This window comes from Stigmatopora nigra, chromosome 6 (genome assembly GCF_051989575.1).
Source record: "Stigmatopora nigra isolate UIUO_SnigA chromosome 6, RoL_Snig_1.1, whole genome shotgun sequence".
Lineage (NCBI taxonomy): Eukaryota > Metazoa > Chordata > Actinopteri > Syngnathiformes > Syngnathidae > Stigmatopora > Stigmatopora nigra.
This window is the reverse complement of record NC_135513.1, coordinates 14,194,516-14,213,197: the sequence shown is the minus strand read 5'-3', so window position 1 is coordinate 14,213,197 and position 18,682 is coordinate 14,194,516. Positions and strand designations below refer to the sequence as shown.

At 36.5% G+C, this 18,682-nt stretch overlaps 1 protein-coding gene across 2 annotated transcripts in view; it reads left to right on the top strand.

Moving 5' to 3' along the window:
• The first annotated feature begins 826 nt into the window (after window positions 1-826).
• bnc2 (basonuclin zinc finger protein 2) overlaps window positions 827-18,682 on the top strand; it is a 151,384-nt gene continuing 133,528 nt past the window's right edge. For both annotated transcript variants that reach the window (XM_077719572.1, XM_077719574.1), the window contains exon 1: window positions 827-942. In XM_077719572.1, coding sequence (XP_077575698.1) covers window positions 925-942 — 18 coding nt within the window. In that variant the 5' untranslated portion in view covers window positions 827-924. The remainder of the gene's footprint in view (window positions 943-18,682) is intronic.

Below are 18,682 nucleotides of genomic sequence, written 5' to 3'. Positions count from 1 at the left end.
GATATTGGACATGTTTTGGGCCGCATGCCATAGTTTGGACACCCCTGTTTCTATCGATTTCATCACTTATGTATCAATAATTGCAATTTGCTACATTTTGGGATAATTTGAAGTGCAGTCTACATAATTAGTTAATATTGTTTTGAAATAATACTTTGAATTTACCACCACAATATTATGTTGGAACATTTTTTTAATATTGCGAATTTATAAATACTAAATATCAATACAAACCTTTTATTTGCACGCTGTAAACAGTTTTCGCTTTGTTGCCAAATATTGCAACGATTTTTTTGCCGTACATTTCATGCAACTAATAGGAAAAAGTGCACTTTTCATGGAGATGTTCATTCGTTTAGTGTCAAAGCATCCTTTGAAAAATGATGACCCAAGTATGGATCTTCCCATTTTTGGGGGGGGATGTTGATGCTTTTTGCACAAAAGACGTCATGACACAAAATCAACTCATCAAACGAGCAAGTAAAAGTCCCAAAGAAACTCGTAGACACCTTCTCTGTAGGCTTGTCCATCCAGGGGAGTGTGCATGTAATGGGGGAGGCGTTTTTTTCTCTCCCCCCTCTTTTTCTCTTAGCTTTTCCTCAAGGTAGGACAGACACTTTTCTCCTTGTCGACTGACTCATTTCAAGGCAAACGATAGGGACAACAACGACTAGGAAAAAGGCGCACGTAGCGAAAGCTCGGAAATCTTCGACTTTTCCGAACCGAACACGAGCCGGTTCCGAAGATTGCCGAACCCTCCCCTTTTTTCGAATCACCTTCGAGTTTCCAAGTTTTGCCGATTCTCGGTGTGTGTGTGTGAGCGACGAGGAGAAAGTTCCCCGCTTGAGGGCGAAAGCAGACTTTTGGAGTGCAGGGGGACGACAAGTTTGCCAACGAGCTTTAGGAGTTCGCCAGTTCTACCAGATGCGACATGCAGACATGGTAATGATCATTTTGATAGTTTTTGTTGAAAGGTTTAAAGCGGAGATTTAGGTGTTGAGGTTGGGGTTTACGGGGGCTATTTGGTGGTAAGTGAACGCACCAGAGCTGATGAAGTTGCTATGGATTTGACTTGTTATTTTTACTACATGGAAGTGGCATTAGTCAATAAAAAATGATATATATGACCGTTTTTTTAGGAATACAAGTGGGAAATGAAATGGTTTAAAGGGTATAATTGCCCGGAACTTGTTAATTTAATTTGGCTGGCATGGGTGGCAATAGATGTCCAATCCATTGTGCCAAGGAGGGTTGGCAGCTGTTAAAATGAATTGGACGATGATCAATAGCCTTGAAAAATGAGGGTTAAGGTTATTCTTGGATTTTTATCCTTGTCAATCATGGGCAAATACAATACAATAGTAGAAAAAATAATCACATGCAATGATGATTAATTATTAAAAAAAAACATCGATAAATGGTCCAAACGTTTTGGGGCAAAATGTGATTCCAGAAAGTAATGGCACACAAATTCTATTTTTTAGCAGCTTTCCAGATTATTTGAAGGCCCCAAATTCCTCAAGGCTTAATTTTTGTGTCATTTTGCATCATTTTTTTTTGTTTTTTGGTCAAGTCCAGAAAAGTAACAATTCTTTACCGACAAGGCAAATAAAATACAAAAAAATACAATGTAATTCCCTTATCAGAAAAGTCTGCGATCTGGCAACCCAAACAAAAAAACCTCACACATTACCACGTCCATGTCGTACATTTTAGCGGACAGCTCGTAGAAGGGTGGTAGCAGAAATAACGAAACAGTGCGAGATGAATGGCCCGACCCTTGAAAGCACCGACAAAGAATCTTCACACATTCATCAATGAGCATGTGTGTTGCACTGGATTTTTTTGGCTTGACCCGCATTTGTGTGTCAAAAAAATGTTTTGGAGGTATTGCATTGCCATTTAAAGGGTGGTCGGGCGTTTGGTCGCCGGACGTTTGGTCGCCGAAGGTTTGGTCGCCGGAGGTTTGGTCGCCGGAGGTTTGGTCGCCGGAGGTTTGGTCGCCGGAGGTTTGGTCGCCGGAGGTTTGGTTGCCGGAGGTTTGGTCGCCGGAGGTTTGGTCGCCGGAGGTTTGGTCGCCGGACAATTGGTCGCCGGACGTTTGGTCGTCGGTCAAATGTTGTCTAATATCTAAGTACTGTTTAATATGTAAGTACTGTTTAATATGTAAATGCTGTTTAATATGTAAGTACTGTTTATTATGCAAGTACTGTTTAATATCTAAGTACTGTTTAATATCTAAGTAATGTTTAATATCTAAGTATTGTTTAATATCTAAGTATTGTTTAATATCTAAGTATTGTTTAATATCTAAGTATTGTTTAATATCTAAGTATTGTTTAATATCTAAGTATTGTTTAATATCTAAGCACTGTTTAATATCTAAGTACTGTTTAATATCTAAGTGCTGTTTAATATCTAAGTACTGTTTAATATTTAAGTAAATTTGACCGGCGACCAAACGTACGGCGACCAAATGTCCGGTCACGCCCGTAAAGACTGCCAATTTACATTCCAGATTGTCATTTCATGCCGCTTGAATGCCCATGAATGCCATTGACGGCAATAGATGGCTATCCCTGGCACACAAAAAATTCAATTCCGGTAAAATCCGACACCCCCATAGTCGTCGACCCGGTCGTGATTCCGCTGGAACTTTGGGAATCATGAGATGGGAGAGAAATGTCGGTCAACCGGTTCAATAGTCTCCCGGACAGGTGGCCAGTGAAGATCCTCTGGGCCACTCACCCTTAGAAAAGCTGCTAATGAAGAGAAAGGCTGCTTAGAGGTGCTCCGGCGCCGACCCCATCAACCCTGCCCGGTAACCCCCTGCCGCTTGCCTCTGATTGCTGCCCGAGAGGAGAGAGCTCCATCTTGTCCGTCCGTTCCCGTGACTGCGGTATCGCTTTTGAAGTAGAGAGGCCGGAGGACTGATGACAGTCGGGGCTGCCATAAAGCATTATTTTTAACTTAATCGCTCTTCATCTTTTTGCTGGGAGTTGATTTAATAGGTGGCTATGTATGGGAATCACGTGAGATATGGTTGTTTTGGAGGGAATGTGTATGGAGAAAAGTTGGAATGAGAGTATTTTGGAATTATGTATGATGTTATTGCCCAAGTAAGGTGAAATTTTGATTAATCAAGGAAAACAAATATTCATAAAATGTGTATAGTTTTAATTCAAATTAATATCCACATTGAAAATCGAATACAAAATATTTTTCCAGTTTTTTTCCCTTTTAAAAATACTTAAAAAATATAGAGAATATTTTCAGTTTTTTTGCTTTTATTATTATAACTCTAATTATACAAGATTCTTTTAAAAAAATCAAGCATTTTAAGGCCATTTAAGGCAATTTTAAGGCTATTTTAAGGCCATTTAAGGACACTTGAAGCCATTTAAGGACATTTAAGGACATTTAAGGCCATTTAAGGCCATTTAAGGACATTTAAGGACATTTAAGGACATTTTAGGACATTTTAGGACATTTAAGGACATTTTAGGACATTTAAGGACATTTAAGGACATTTAAGGACATTTAATGACATTTAAGGACATTTAAGGACATTTAAGGACATTTAAGGACATTTAAGGACATTTAAGGACATTTAAGGACATTTAAGGACATTTCAAGGACATTTAAGGACATTTAAGGACATTTAAGGACATTTAAGGACATTTACAGACACTTAAGGACATTTACAGACATTTGAGGACATTTAAGGACATTTAAGGACATTTAAGGCTATTTAAGGACATTTAATGCCATTTAATGACATTTAAGGACATTTAAGGACATTTAAGGACATTTAAGGACATTTAAGGACATTCCAAGGCCATTCAATGCCATTTTAAAGCCATTTTAAGGGTACGGCTTATACACAAATGTGGCTTATATGCGAGAAAATCATTTTTTAATCCCGCCCCTTAATACATTTCTTCCGTATCGGCAGATGCTCCAAATCAGGTGACTATCACTCCCATGCAAAAATATGGACATCCCTAGCATGGGTGAACACAAAGTATGCGAGACACGCGAGAGGACAGAGGGGGGGGGTGCTTAGAACACATTTATTTTAGAGGAACTTTATCCAGACAGGGATTTCAAAGCAACATTCTTGCGGCATATTTATCCGACCAGGGGAAAGGGTCGCTATGGCCAATGCCATTTGGCCCCAATAATGTCTCAGGTGACCCACGGTATGACAGAAAAGGTAATATTGTGAGAAGGGAACGGTGGGGGGTGCCGAAGTTCGCACACCTGTGGAGGCTCCAGATGGGGGGAGCTAAAAAAAATGGCGGAATAAGACACCGAGATCGGGAGTAGTTAAAACAAATTGCAAGGCCGGGTTCCTAATTTTAAAAAAGCACTGGGTGAGACGTTAATAATCTGAAATAATAAATACTTAATAGATGTATTTAGATTTGGTGATATCTCGGTAGGAATGGAATCCTCGCACCTCACTTAAGGTTTAATTTCCTGTGAATACATTTTGAAAAGGTTCAGCTACCTTAAATAAACAGTGGAAGGCTTAACGGCTGTTTTGACAGAAGTGTTTAGCGTGTTTTTACTTTTGCCGTATCACAGAGATTTTTATCGGAAGGAGTTTTTAACTTGCTTGAAGATAGTTTTTTGGCAGTTACAGATGGTTGTCTTACATTTTATTTTAATCAGGATTGTGAGTGTTAAACATGGGGGCGCCAAAAGCAAAATATTTTAGAGTTGGAGCGCTAATTAGCTTGATCGCTAATGTACTACTTTGGTAGAGTTAGTTTTGGTCCAGTTTGTTGGTTTCTTTTGGGGCTGAATAGTGTCTTGTTTGTAGGTTAGAACTTGTTTCATGCCGTATTTGGGACATTTTTTGGTTGTAGTAGTAAACAGACACAAGACACAGAAGACATTGTAGAGCGAGTTAAAAAACGAAATACCAAAATGTAATAAAAAAGCAGCAAAAACGATCCGACTCTTTTCCGATCTGACTCTTTTCCGATCCGACTCTTTTCCGATCCGACTCTTTTCCGATCCGACTCTTTTCCGATCCGACTCTTTTCCGATCCGACTCTTTTCCGATCCGACTCTTTTCCGATCCGACTCTTTTCCGATCCGACTCTTTTCCGATCCGACTCTTTTCCGATCCGACTCTTTTCCGATCCGACTCTTTTCCGATCCGACTCTTTTCCGATCCGACTCCTTTCCGATCCGACTCTTTTCCGATCCGACTCGTTTCCGATCCGACTCGTTTCCGATCCGACTCGTTTCCGATCCGACTCGTTTCCGATCCGACTCGTTTCCGATCCGACTCGTTTCCGATCCGACTCGTTTCCGATCCGACTCTTTTCCGATCCGACTCTTTTCCGATCTGACTCTTTTCCGATCTGACTCTTTTCCGATCTGACTCTTTCCGACCTGACTCTTCCCGACCTGACTCATTTCGGCTATGACTCATTTCACAATCATTGGATTGAGACCAGAATCTTAAGTGTAGCCCCTCCCCAATTAAAATACCAACCCTCTCACTTCACATAGTTTGGATGTCAATCACCATCAATGTGACGGTTTGACGTCTCTATCTGTCAATGGTAGGGAACACCAATTTACAACCTTGGGGGCTGCTTAAATTGTTTTTTATCAGCAGCTAATTAGCAGTTACCCTGTTTAAAACGAAAAAAAAATCAGCGTGGCAGTTTAGCAACCTCGTCCAATCAGCACCGAAATTGCGTTTCAATGGTAATCCATACATTGCTCAGCAAAGCGTAATTCAAAGTGACACCACCAGAGGTAAATGGCTCAGTTGGGACATTGTCATTTACCTTTTTACATCCCCCACGGCTATAAGAGCTACTCGATGTAAAATCTGACAATTTAGATTCTCGATTTTTCTTCCCTGGTTGGGGACAAAAAAACAAAAAAGATCACCTGGGGGCATGCGGGGGGTGATTTGATTAAAAGTGAATCATTTGCCCCGGAGGTGTCTCTTCTGTTCCCTGGCGAAAAGCTGGCGTGAGAAATGTGATATGACAAGATAAGTGGTGGCTCATGAAAAATTCCTGAGGACCGAGACGTAGCATGTTGACTTTGGAATGGCTGGAGCCGACAAAGTAACTTTTCCTGCAAAAAAATGGCTCACTCTAGAATGTTCTCATTTACAAGCTGTTTATATACCCAGCAAAAGGGGGGATAAAGTGTACCCCCTGTATTTCATTCCTCACATTCTCTTGTGGGAATGCCCACCAATACTGTTATTGGCTACTGTGTCTTTAAATAAATCGATAGTGCCAAAAAAATAGATCAAATCATTTTAAAATGGATTATTCCCTTCTTTTTAACCTAAATATTTTTAAAGAATTACAAATCATTAATTAAAAGATTAAAAAACTGATTTTTTAAGAGAAACCCTCATGTCAACATTTTTTGTGAGAATTAGAAAAAAAAAGTGAAATACATTTAAAAAATCGACCAAAATAATCAACCAAAATACAAAAAAAATATTTTTTTAAATGAAAAATCAATATTTAAAAGATAAAAAACAGAAATATGTTAAGAAAAACCCTCATGTCAACATTTTTTGTAAGAATTTTTAGTAAAAAGTGAAATACATTTAAATGAAATTCTCAACTATATAAAAAAAATTGACCAAAATAATCAACCAAAATAAAAAAAAACTTTTTTGATGAAAAATCTTAATTTAAAAGATATAAATAAGACATTTTTGTGAGAATTAAACAAAAAAGTGAAATACACTTAAATGAAATTCTCAACTATATAAAAAAATGACATATAATCAACTAAAATAAAACAAAAAATATTTTTTAAATGAAAAATCAGTAATGAAAAGACGCCCAATCCATTTTGACAAGTCCCCGACCAATCAGAATTAACTTTGACCTTTAATGGTGGTCTAACATAAAAAAAATCTGATTTTGCATCAAAAACCACTGCAATTTGGATGCAATCTCATATCACCTGACCCAAAAAATGCTAACCACAACCTAGCTAAATCCCTCTTTTAACTAATACCAACCAGTTTGAATCTAATCCCCGCCTTAAAATGCTAAACAGCCTAAAAAAACACTTTCTTTCAAAATTCCCAAGGTCGAAACCAACAATAGTTGAACCTTCATTAAAAGCTGTCACATTTTTTTCTCTAATGCTCTTTTTAACCTTGATTTTTTTCACTTAGAATTTCATTTCTCCTTTTTTCTGTCACATCTTTAATAGCTTGTTCATGCTTTTGTGTATTTTTCCACCAAAAAAAGAGGATTGACTCTCCTTGTCAATTTAAAGTCGTCAAGTCAGCGTTTTTTATCCATTTAAGCCACTTACGGGGGACTCTTTTGACATTCCTTTTCAAACCTCAGACAGGTTCTGGAGTGCATTACGAGATGTTCATGACAGTATTTTTTCAATATGGCATTACACAGTTATGGGATAAAATCATATGTGACCTGGGAGAGCAAAAAAATGAGTCAGAAATGGCGGAGATTGTGCCATTCAAAAGCCACAAAATGTTTCACTAGGTAAGACCTTTCATGACACGCTTGCACAAAAGACCTCTTTTATGTGTTCAAAGCTGTAAATCTCACCAAATAAACATTGTGGTTTGTTGGAAAATGGCATTTTGTAAAAGATGCTTTGGTAGTATGTCAGAAAGTAAAATAAAAGTGTTTAAAACCAAATGGGAATTCCCAATTTAGGGCTATCAATCCATGTAGTATTCTTTTAATCATACTACATTAGTCTTAGTTGCCACTTTAAATTTCCCAAGTCCGGGTTGCCACTTTCATATTTTCCCAAGTCTAGGTTGCCACTTTCTTATTTTCCCAAGTCCGGGTTGCCACTTTCATATTTTCCCAAGTCCGGGTTGCCACTTTCATATTTTCCCAAGTCCGCTTTACCACTTCCATATTTTCCCAAGTCTGCTTTGCCACTTTTATATTTTCTCAAATCCACTTTTCCACTTAAATATTTTCCCATGTCCGCTTTGCCACTTCCAAATTTTCCCAAGTCCACTTTGCCACTTTTATATTTTCCCAAGTCTGCTTTGCCACTTTTATATTTTCCCAAGTCCACTTTGCCACTTCCAAATTTCCCAAGTCCGCCCGGGTTGCCACTTCCAAATTTCCCAAGTCCGCCTGGGTTGCCACTTCCAGATTTCCCAAGTCCGCCCGGGTTGCCACTTCCAGATTTCCCAAGTCCGCCGGGTCGCCACTTCCAAATTTCCCAAGTCCGCCCGGGTCGCCACTTCCAAATTTCCCAAGTCCGCCCGGGTTGCCACTTCCAAATTTCCCAAGTCCGCCCGGGTCGCCACTTCCAAATTTTCCCAAGTCCGCCCGGGTCGCCATCTCCAAATTTCCCAAGTCCACCCGGGTCGCCATCTCCAAATTTCCCAAGTCCACCCGGGTTGCCTCTTCCAAATTTCCCAAGTCCACCCGGGTTGCCACTTCCATATTTTCCCAAGTCCACCCGGGTTGCCACTTCCATATTTTCCCAAGTCCACCCGGGTTGCCACTTCCAAATTCCCCAAGTCCACCCGGGTTGCCACTTCCAAATTCCCCAAGTCCGGCCGGGTTGCCACCTCCAAATTACCCAAGTCCGACCTTCCTTATACACTCCAATTATTCCTTTCTACATTCTACATCAACTCACATTTACCTAAATTGAGTTACAAGCTTAACAGATAAAGCTAGCACTCCTTGGGGGGAATCCGTTGGTCTAAGACGGCCACAGGCGACCGTGGTGTTGTGGCGTCAGCCATGTTTTTGGAGTCGCGGGGGGAATTCTGCTGACAGGTAGCATGTCGGCTGGCGGGGGGACAGTGGCTCTTTTGAGGTGGACACAAGAGACAAGTCTCCCTCGGCGGCAGGCGGGGAGAAATAGGGCCTCTTTCATGTGACTCTGCATTCCGCCGTGGCAGAAGCAGGCACAAGACGGAACATGCATCTGAAGGGAGGTCCGCCCTGAGCCTCCCCCCACTTACGCCGCTGCACGATGACCTTAACGTTTAAGGACCCCGTGCTGGAATTTCTTCTGGCCATCTGTGTCAACGTATGCGGCATGGCATGCGCACATCTGCTTGAAACATTTCCAGGCGGCGTTCTCAGGAGATTTGGGCAGGAAATGCTAGTCCAAGGTGAACCGGGCATCTCTCCTTTTATTGGGAGGGGGGACACTAAGAACAGATAAATAGATTGTTAGATATGTTCAATGAATGATCTGTGTATGCCTTACTTTGTATATTACTGAAAACACTTAACTCATCAACCTAAAGCACTTAAAAAATCGACAAAAACAACCTGGAAACCAAACAACAAATAAAAAACTGCATAGCGACACACTAAACAACCAATAAATGGATCTAAGAAAACAACAAAAACAGCCATTCAACCAATAAGTCAACCAAAATACAACAAATTAGCTAAAACAAATCGGTAATAATAGTCAACCAAAAGCAAGTAAGCAGCCCCTAAACCAATAAGTCAACCAAAATACAATAAATTAGCGAAAAAAACGGTAATAATAGTCCACCAAAACAAGTAAGCAACCCCTAAAGCAATAAGTTGACCAAATTACAACAAATTAGCTAAAAAATATTAATATTAGTCAACCAAAACCAAGTAAGCAACCCTTAAACCAATAAATCAACCAAAATACAACAAATTAGCTACATAAAAACGGTTAAAATAGTCAACCAAAACCAAATAAGCAACCCCTATACCAAACAAATATCTAATGATACCAAAAAAAAAACAACTAAAGCACAGACCAACCAAGAACCAAAAAATCCAACCAAAAACAACCAATCAGCCAACAAAACCAATCACACAACCCCCCAAAACAAACACTTAAACCTCAAAAATAACAAAAAAACAACAACCAAACATCTAACCAAACCCAACCACTCCCCTAACCAACCAACTCCTCACCAAAACCAACCAAAAAACCAACCAATTGAGCAAACAAAACCCCCTAAAACACCCAACCGTCCAAGCCACTCACCATCAAATCAACCCCTCAAAACCAACCAACCAATCAACCAACTACCCAACCACCAAAATAACCCAAAAATTGTCCAAAACCAACCAACCACAATACACAACACAATGTCCAAATTTCAACTCAAACCCACCTCAATCCATTCCAAAAATATGAGTACACGATCCTCTTAAATTCTCTCAAGTAGGGTCTCAATCTTGTCTCCTAAGGGACCCCCAAGTGAAGCCCCCATACACCCCCCCCCCCCACATGGATTCCCTCCTCTTCCATGTTTCTTTATTGTACCTCCTGTCACTTTGTCCTATTCATTTAACCTTTCATTAGAGCCAGCAGACAGTCTACACAGCTTCAGGAACAATGCCAAAAAAAGCCCCACTGTCACAGTTATTAGATTCCTCTGGACTCCTTCTACCCCGGCAACTCAATATGAAGACCGCGACGACCCTCCAGGCACAGCGGTTTGGGGGGGTTATGTTTGTTTGAGGACCCAGATCAGTGTAGTAGTACATTTTGGCAGAGGACTGGTAGTTGTTTGACTTTGACTGTCGGTCAAGTAAGGTTGTGTGAGGGCTAACGTGGTATCTGGCAACCAGTGAGGCCATTGTTTTTTATTTTAAATCTGAATACAGTGTATTGTTAGGGATTATGCCATTTTTTAATGATGTTAAGATTGGCTTTTTGGTTGAATATGGAAGACTTTACATATTTCTTCTTTAGGGTCATGATATTAATAACAAAAAGGCAATGATAAGCCTAGATTAAGGGTGTTAGTGAGTCACTTTAATGTTAACTTGGACTATTTTAGATATAATATTTAGATTTTTTTTATAAGTGGATTAAAAGAACTGGATTAAAAGCCCTGGATATTCAGTTTTTTATAGATCTAAACAAATGTTTATTTTAGCTTTTTATATATATATTTTTTAGATTTTACTAAATGATTTTTGAGAAAAAACAGAAAAAAATGATTAATAAATGACAATTATTGATTTAAAAGGCGGAAAATCAGAAAATTTTATGTACATTTTTTGTAATAAATGGATTAAAATAACTGGATTAAAATCCCTGAATATTCAGTTTTTTATATATTTAAAACAATGTTTATTTTAGCTTTTTTTATATGTATTTTTAGATTTTACAAAATGATTTTTGAACTAAAAACACAGAAAAATAGCTTAAAAAATGACAATTATTGATTTAAAAGGTGGAAAATCAGGAAATATAATATACATCTATACTCTTCATTTTAATTTGACCCAAAAACAGAAAGTCAGCACTCATGATTTACTTTCCCGGGCCACATAAAATGCTTCGGCGGACCAAATTTGGCCCCCGGGCCGCCACTTTGACACCTGTGCCCTAGCTAAGTGCAGGTTTTCTTTCTACCAGATAAACAGAATACATTTGTTTTACCAATCTGGCATCTTCAGTGTCATTGGTTGATTGCCTGTCAATTGCTTCCCCTATTAATAATGCGCTATATTTATATAATGAAATACAGTCCTTGTCCTAATATTGGACACGCCCACCCACTCCAGCTCCGCCTACTTCTGTCCATCCGTCAATAGCGTGTCTCTTTCTGAGTCTTCCCGTTGCTGGAGCAGCTGTAAAAATGCTTAGGGCCCTTTTATGGCGAAGAAAAATAACACGGTGGTCTCGTATTTTGATTGAAGAAAAGCCACATGACTGTTTCCGCACCCGTCTGAGCTTCTTTGTGTCGGAAGAATTCCATTGCAAACGACAGGGCTTTTCTTATTGGATGTTTCATGGAGGAGGTTTTCAGCGCCACCTGTTGTCGCTGGATCTTTAGCCAATTAGACTGGCTCGGACACCTGTGTTTTTCGTCCAGGTGTTCTACAGTCAGCTTGGTATTTAGCTATGTGATTTTAATTTTTTTTTTTTAGGTTTTTGGCAACTTGTTTTTAAGTTCATTTTTTGTAGGATTTGTATGTACTTCTTTTAAAGAATTGCCAAAATTATTTGAATTAATTAATATGAATTTTGTTTTTTCGTTATTAAATTAGAGGAAATATTAAACCTGATTTTTTTTTGTTTTTTTCCCATTTTGTTTAAAAAACAAGAATTAAAATTAACAGAACCAAAAGGTCAACCAAATTTTTTGTTTGTTTTTTCAATTTGTTTAAAAATAAGCATTAAATTAACTGACAGGGAAAAATGTTAACCTAAACCTAGCATTTTTAAAAAATAATAATGATCAAAATTATTGTTGTTTGATATCTCTCCACTGATTAAAAATATATTTAAACTTTTTCATAGTTTTAAAATTGATGTTAACTTTATTTACTGTAAGAAAAAATGTTTAAAAAGAAGTTTTGCAAACTTATTTTGGATCTGCACAACTAATTTGTAAAAAATTATATTTTTCCTTGTTGTTGCACCTTTTTTAAAGATTATACTAATTTATTCAAATTAAGGTAAAAAACATTTACATATTCTTTTTCCATTTTCCTAAATACATTTCTTCTTTATCATCAGATTCTCAAAATCCTGCAACGCTTCGAAAAATACAAAAAAATAATAATATGATTGGGAAATCCTTGGATTAAAATACGTTGTTTTCATAGTATCGTCATGAATAATTAATTACCAATGACTAGAATTGAAATAATTGCGTCCTCTTTTGTCTCCTCAACACATTTGTTTCTCGGCTTGAAACAATTGAAGTACTTCATTCAAAACGTGTTGAAAAATCCAATCTTGACTATAAAGTTTGACCCTTATTTTGAAGTGTATTTCCCCTTCGCCTTGAATAAGTCGCTCGTCGTGCCCTTGCAAACTTTGCTAGCGCTTGATTGTACTCTTTGTTTGGCGGTCCTTGCATAGCTCCACTTCATTCTGCAAAGCAATTACAAGGAAGGCGACGCTAAAATACTTTTCAATCTTGGAAAGAAGAAAAAAAGAACGCTTTTATTGTGGCGGTTTGTCACTGAAGCGGTGATCAAGGTCCGTTTTGATACGGAAATCTTTTCAAAGTATTCCAAGGTTGCTGTTATTCACTTTTTGGGAAGATAGATTTGAATGTTTTATGGGTTTTTTTTTAGGAAAGGGTTAAAATATTCCGGAATAGTTATTAAATGTAGTTTTTTTTTTAACGGTTTGCTTATTTTAAGTGGATTTTTCCATGTTTTTTTTTTGCGATATTTCCTTGGTTAGTGTAGAAATATGTTTCTATATAGTTATCATACTTTTATTTAATAATAGATCAATTTTTTGGTAATTCCTCAATGTGTTGACAACTGTTAGCTTCCCGTGAAAGCTAGCATAGCATTTTTCTACTTGTGGGGTATAATTCCACTTCAGCAGTTATTTTTTGTTGTTTGTATATCATTTTATAGTTAAAAACACTTTAAAAAAATATATTCTTATAGAGTTTCGACATTGTGGACTCAAACCCCGACCTCAGAACTGCGATGCGCACATATTAATCACTTAAGCAGTTTTTGTTGTTGTTTTTATATCATTTTATAATTAAAAACACTTAAAAAAATAAAGATATATATTCTTATAGAGTTTCGACATTGTGGACTCAAACCCCGATCTCAGAACTGCGATGCGCACATATTAACCACTTAAGCAGTTTTTGTTGTTGTTTTTATATCATTTTATAGTTAAAAACACTTAAACAAATAAAAATATATATTCTTATAGAGTTTCGACATTGTGGACTCAAACCCCGATCTCAAAACTGCGATGCGCACATATTAACCACTTCAGCAGTTTTTGTTGTTGTTTTTATATCATTTTATAGTTAAAAACACTTAAAAAATATATATATATTCTTGTAGAGTTTCGACATTGTGGACTCAAACCCTGATCTCAAAACTGTGATGCGCACATATTAACCACTTCAGCTGATTTTGTTGTTGTTTTTATATCATTTTATAGTTAAAAACACTTTAAAAAAATAAAAATATATTCTTATAGAGTTTCGACATTGTGGACTCAAACCCCGACCTCAGAACTGCGATGCGCACATATTAATCACTTAAGCAGTTTTTGTTGTTGTTTTTATATCATTTTATAATTAAAAACACTTAAAAAAATAAAGATATATATTCTTATAGAGTTTCGACATTGTGGACTCAAACCCCGATCTCAGAACTGCGATGCGCACATATTAACCACTTAAGCAGTTTTTGTTGTTGTTTTTATATCATTTTATAGTTAAAAACACTTAAACAAATAAAAATATATATTCTTATAGAGTTTCGACATTGTGGACTCAAACCCCGATCTCAAAACTGCGATGCGCACATATTAACCACTTCAGCAGTTTTTGTTGTTGTTTTTATATCATTTTATAGTTAAAAACACTTAAAAAATATATATATTCTTGTAGAGTTTCGACATTGTGGACTCAAACCCTGATCTCAAAACTGTGATGCGCACATATTAACCACTTCAGCTGATTTTGTTGTTGTTTTTATATCATTTTATAGTTAAAAACACTTTAAAAAAATAAAAATATATATCCTTATAGAGTTTCGACATTGTGGACTCAAACCCCGATCTCAGAACTGCGATGCGCACATATTAACCACTACTCCACCGTATCATGACTTCCTAAAAACGATACCTCATACATAAAGCATTAATCTTAAACAATTCTTACTATAGTTAACTGGTTTCTACTCTTTTTTACCATTTAAAAATGTAATGTAATTCACTTAGTGGAATATAGTATATTTGAAAGATAAACTTGTCAAATTATGGCATGGAAGAAAAGCGGATTAATAATGTCTTCCTTTTTTTTTTGGTCCCTGTCCGTCTTCTTTTCTTTTTTATCTGGACTCCGCCCCCCTTCCCAGCATGGAGCTTGTATTTATTAGCCTCTAAGTAATGACTTTGCTTTCTCTTTTGATAGACTGTTATTGCTCTAACTGGCCTGGGTCCCTATAGGTATTTGGAGGCTTTCCAGTTTTATTAGACAAAGGCCTCATTATTCAGGGCCGGCATTAAGAGGAGCATTAGATCCGTTTGCCCCCCAGTCACAAGTATCCAGTTGCGGCCAATTCATATTATAGCCGTCGTTCGCGTCCTATTTACAACGCAAACATCGTCCGGCATCAGAAATCGTGTTTAAAAGCGCTTCCTAATGAGCTAGTCTTGCCAACAGGATGTTTTTTAAATTTTTATTTGTTTTAGGAATGTCATATCGGCAGTAAAACTGCCAATATACGTTGACTAAATCGATAAAAAATGCAAAAAAATAAGCGTAGGACAATTTAGATCAAATTATATCATGTTTTATATTAAAATGTGAGTAAAATTTTAAAATAACATTTTAAAAACTTCTTTTTAGTGTATGTTTAACCAATTTGTATGTTTTTTCATGCCTGAATTAGTCTTTAAAATGGTGTGTCCTGTATGTTTGTGTAAAATACAGAAATAGCACTCTGACACTGCGCCTTTAAATGTGATGCGTAATATAGTCGGGAAAATACTGCGACTTTAAAAATGGTGCGTCCTGTGTGTGTGTTTGTGTAAAATACAGAAATTGTACTTGTTACTGATACTGCGCCTTTAAATGTGATGCGCAATATAGTCGTGAAAATATGGTAATTGAAATATTGTTGTTTTGGGAACTATTGAAAAAGGATAGCATGATGGAAATAAGTTTATATTTGTGTTTGGGTCCTTGTATTTGTGTTTTAGAGTCTGTAATTTCAACATGTCATGATGAAGTCGCATTTGTGGGTAGTGTAATGGGTAAATGTCGGTCCTTTTTGGAGATGATTGACAAATAATTCGTCAATTCTTTTGGTTTAATGGGCAGTTGAAAAAAGATGGCGGATTGTGTTGAGATGGTTTGAATTTCGAGGCTTTTAAAGTGGCAATTTGGTACTTTTCAGAAATGGTTGCTTCCCTAAAATATCTAAGAGAACATTTTTGGTAGATTTCTGGAGTTTTGGGAGCTTTTTGGTGGTCAAAAGTAGCAATTTTGTCATTTTTATTTGGATTTATTAATTTGTTTTGGTTTCATTGGTTACCATAAACATGTTTTTATGGGATAATTAAAGTTTGTAACTAGGAATACTACACATAGTTGACTGGGATAGGCTGCAGCACCCCCCGCGAGCCTTGTAAGGATAACCAGAATGAAAAATGAATGAATTAGTAATACAAAACAATTGTTTTTGGCCATTTTTTTAGGGCTTTGTTGCTTGAACTCAAGTTTTTGGTTACTTTTCCCTAGAAATGGAATCCTATATATTTATTTGATATATTTGTACACACACAAACACACAAACACACAAACACACACACATACAATCCAAGAAATATCTTATTAGTTGAGATCCTCTTGCCTCGAGGGCCACCAGGCGAGAAGATATTTGACCAAACGCACAAACCAATATGGGGCCATCGATTAGAGTGTATGAGCACCTTATTGGAGACAATGGGTGAGATGTTTGGTGGCTACGCCGAAAAAAAACAGGTAGAAATACAGCGAGAAGTAGCAAGTTTCTTTGTTTAAGCCTTGGATTTGTGTTTGGGAAGTTTAACAATGTATACATTTTGAAGTATGAATTTATAAGATGACATTGACAGCAATAGACGCCTAAATTTATGTTGAGATATGCTTGTTATTCTTCATTTTATTGTCTTTTTCTTCAATATATGTTTGAATTTTTGGTTTTTATATGAGAAAGAAATAGTATACCAAAAATTCGGCTTATACTCGAGTATACTGCATAAATAAATAAATAGAAATTATATCAGTTTGAACTTGGGTTCTTAAAAAATAAATAAGTACTCTCCCAAAAATGTGGGTTATACTACAGTATATCACATAGATAAATAACTATAAATATATCAGTTTCAACTTCTGGTTCTTATAAAAGAAAGAAGTACTCTCCCAAAAATGCGGCTTATACTCGAGTATATCACATAGATAAAGAAATATAAATATATCAGTTTGAACTTGGGTTCTTATAAAAGAAAGAAATAATCTACCAAAAATTTGGCTTATACTCGAGTACACCATATAAATAAATATATATAAATATATCAGTTTGAAGTTGGCTTCTTATAAAAGAAAGTCTCCCAAAAATGGGGCTTATACTCGAGTATACTACATAAATAAATAAATATTAATATATCAGTTTGAATTTCGGGTTCTTAAAAAAGTAAGAAATAGTGTCACAAAAATGTGGCTTATACTCGAGTACACCACATAAATTAATAAATATAAATACATAAGTTTGAACTTGGATTCATATAAAAGAAATGAAATAATCTACCAAAAATTTGGCTTATACACGAGTATACCACATAAATAAATAAATATATCAGTTTGAACTTCTTAAAAAAGAAAGATAGTCTCCCAAAAATGTGGCTTATACTCGAGTACACCACATAAATTAATAAATATAAATATATCCTTCTGTATTTTTGCTTAGTATGACTTCATGTCTGACAAATAAAGCTGTTTTAAAAAAATAATAATCAAAAAATCTGTAATTAATCGTCCATAACAAATCACAAAGTTGACATTTACACCGCCATCTACTGGACGGTATGCGCAAATCCACTTTAGGCTTTAAAAAATACATACTTATTTCTCACAGGGCTGTCATTGCCAGCCATGAACGTCCAATCTATTTATCCATCGAATGGACAACCGGATTGGACGTCCAATGACAGCGAATGACTTAATAGTGGCGAGCAAAAAAAAAAAACTTAAGCAAGCAGCTCTTACACCGTTGGTACCACCATGCTCTCACAAAGATAAACAGTCAGCGGCATGTTCCAAATCACATACACGTGGAACCGCCGAGCAGAAAATTGCGGTTCAAAGTAAGAAAAACATTCTTATTGTTTCCATCTAACCCGCACACTTTCCGCCGTGTACCCAAACGACGTGAGTGCCTGCGCTGGGGGCGCTTGGAAATCCAAAAGCGAGAGGGAAAGAAAGATAGAGTAGCACTTTGGAAGCAAAGCTGTCATTACCCAGGCTGGCGGACTCTCTCGTAAATACTGGTAATGAGACGCTTTCAGCCGTCTAATCATTTGTCGGTACGCCGCTAGGTCATGTGACAAGGGAAACTGGCTTTTGCGATGGGTTTAAGGGACCCTGGGTGGTACAGTGGGTCTACAATGGGATATGTACTATGGCAAGGGTGTCAGACTCGCGGGCCGCTTTAACGTCAACTTGATTTTATGTGGGTTGGGCCATTTTAGATATAATATTTTGATTTTTTTTTAATAAATGGATTAAAAGGACTGGATTAAAAGCCCTGGATATTCAGTTTTTTATAGATATATGACAATGTTTATTTGAGATTTTTTTATATATATTTTTAGATTTTACAAAATGATTTTTGAACTAAAAACACAGAAGAAAACAGACTATTTTAAATAGAATATTTACATTTTTTTTTTAAATAAACGGATTAAAAGAACTGGATTAAAAGTCCTGCATATTCCGTTTTTTTATAGATCTAAAACAATGTCTATTTGAGATTTTTTTAAATATATTTTTAGATTTTACAAAATGATTTTTGAACTAAAAACACAGAAGAAAACAGACTATTTTAAATAGAATATTTACTTTTTTTTTTAAATAAACGGATTAAAAGAACTGGATTAAAAGTCCTGCATATTCCGTTTTTTTATAGATCTAAAACAATGTCTATTTGAGATTTTTTTAAATATATTTTTA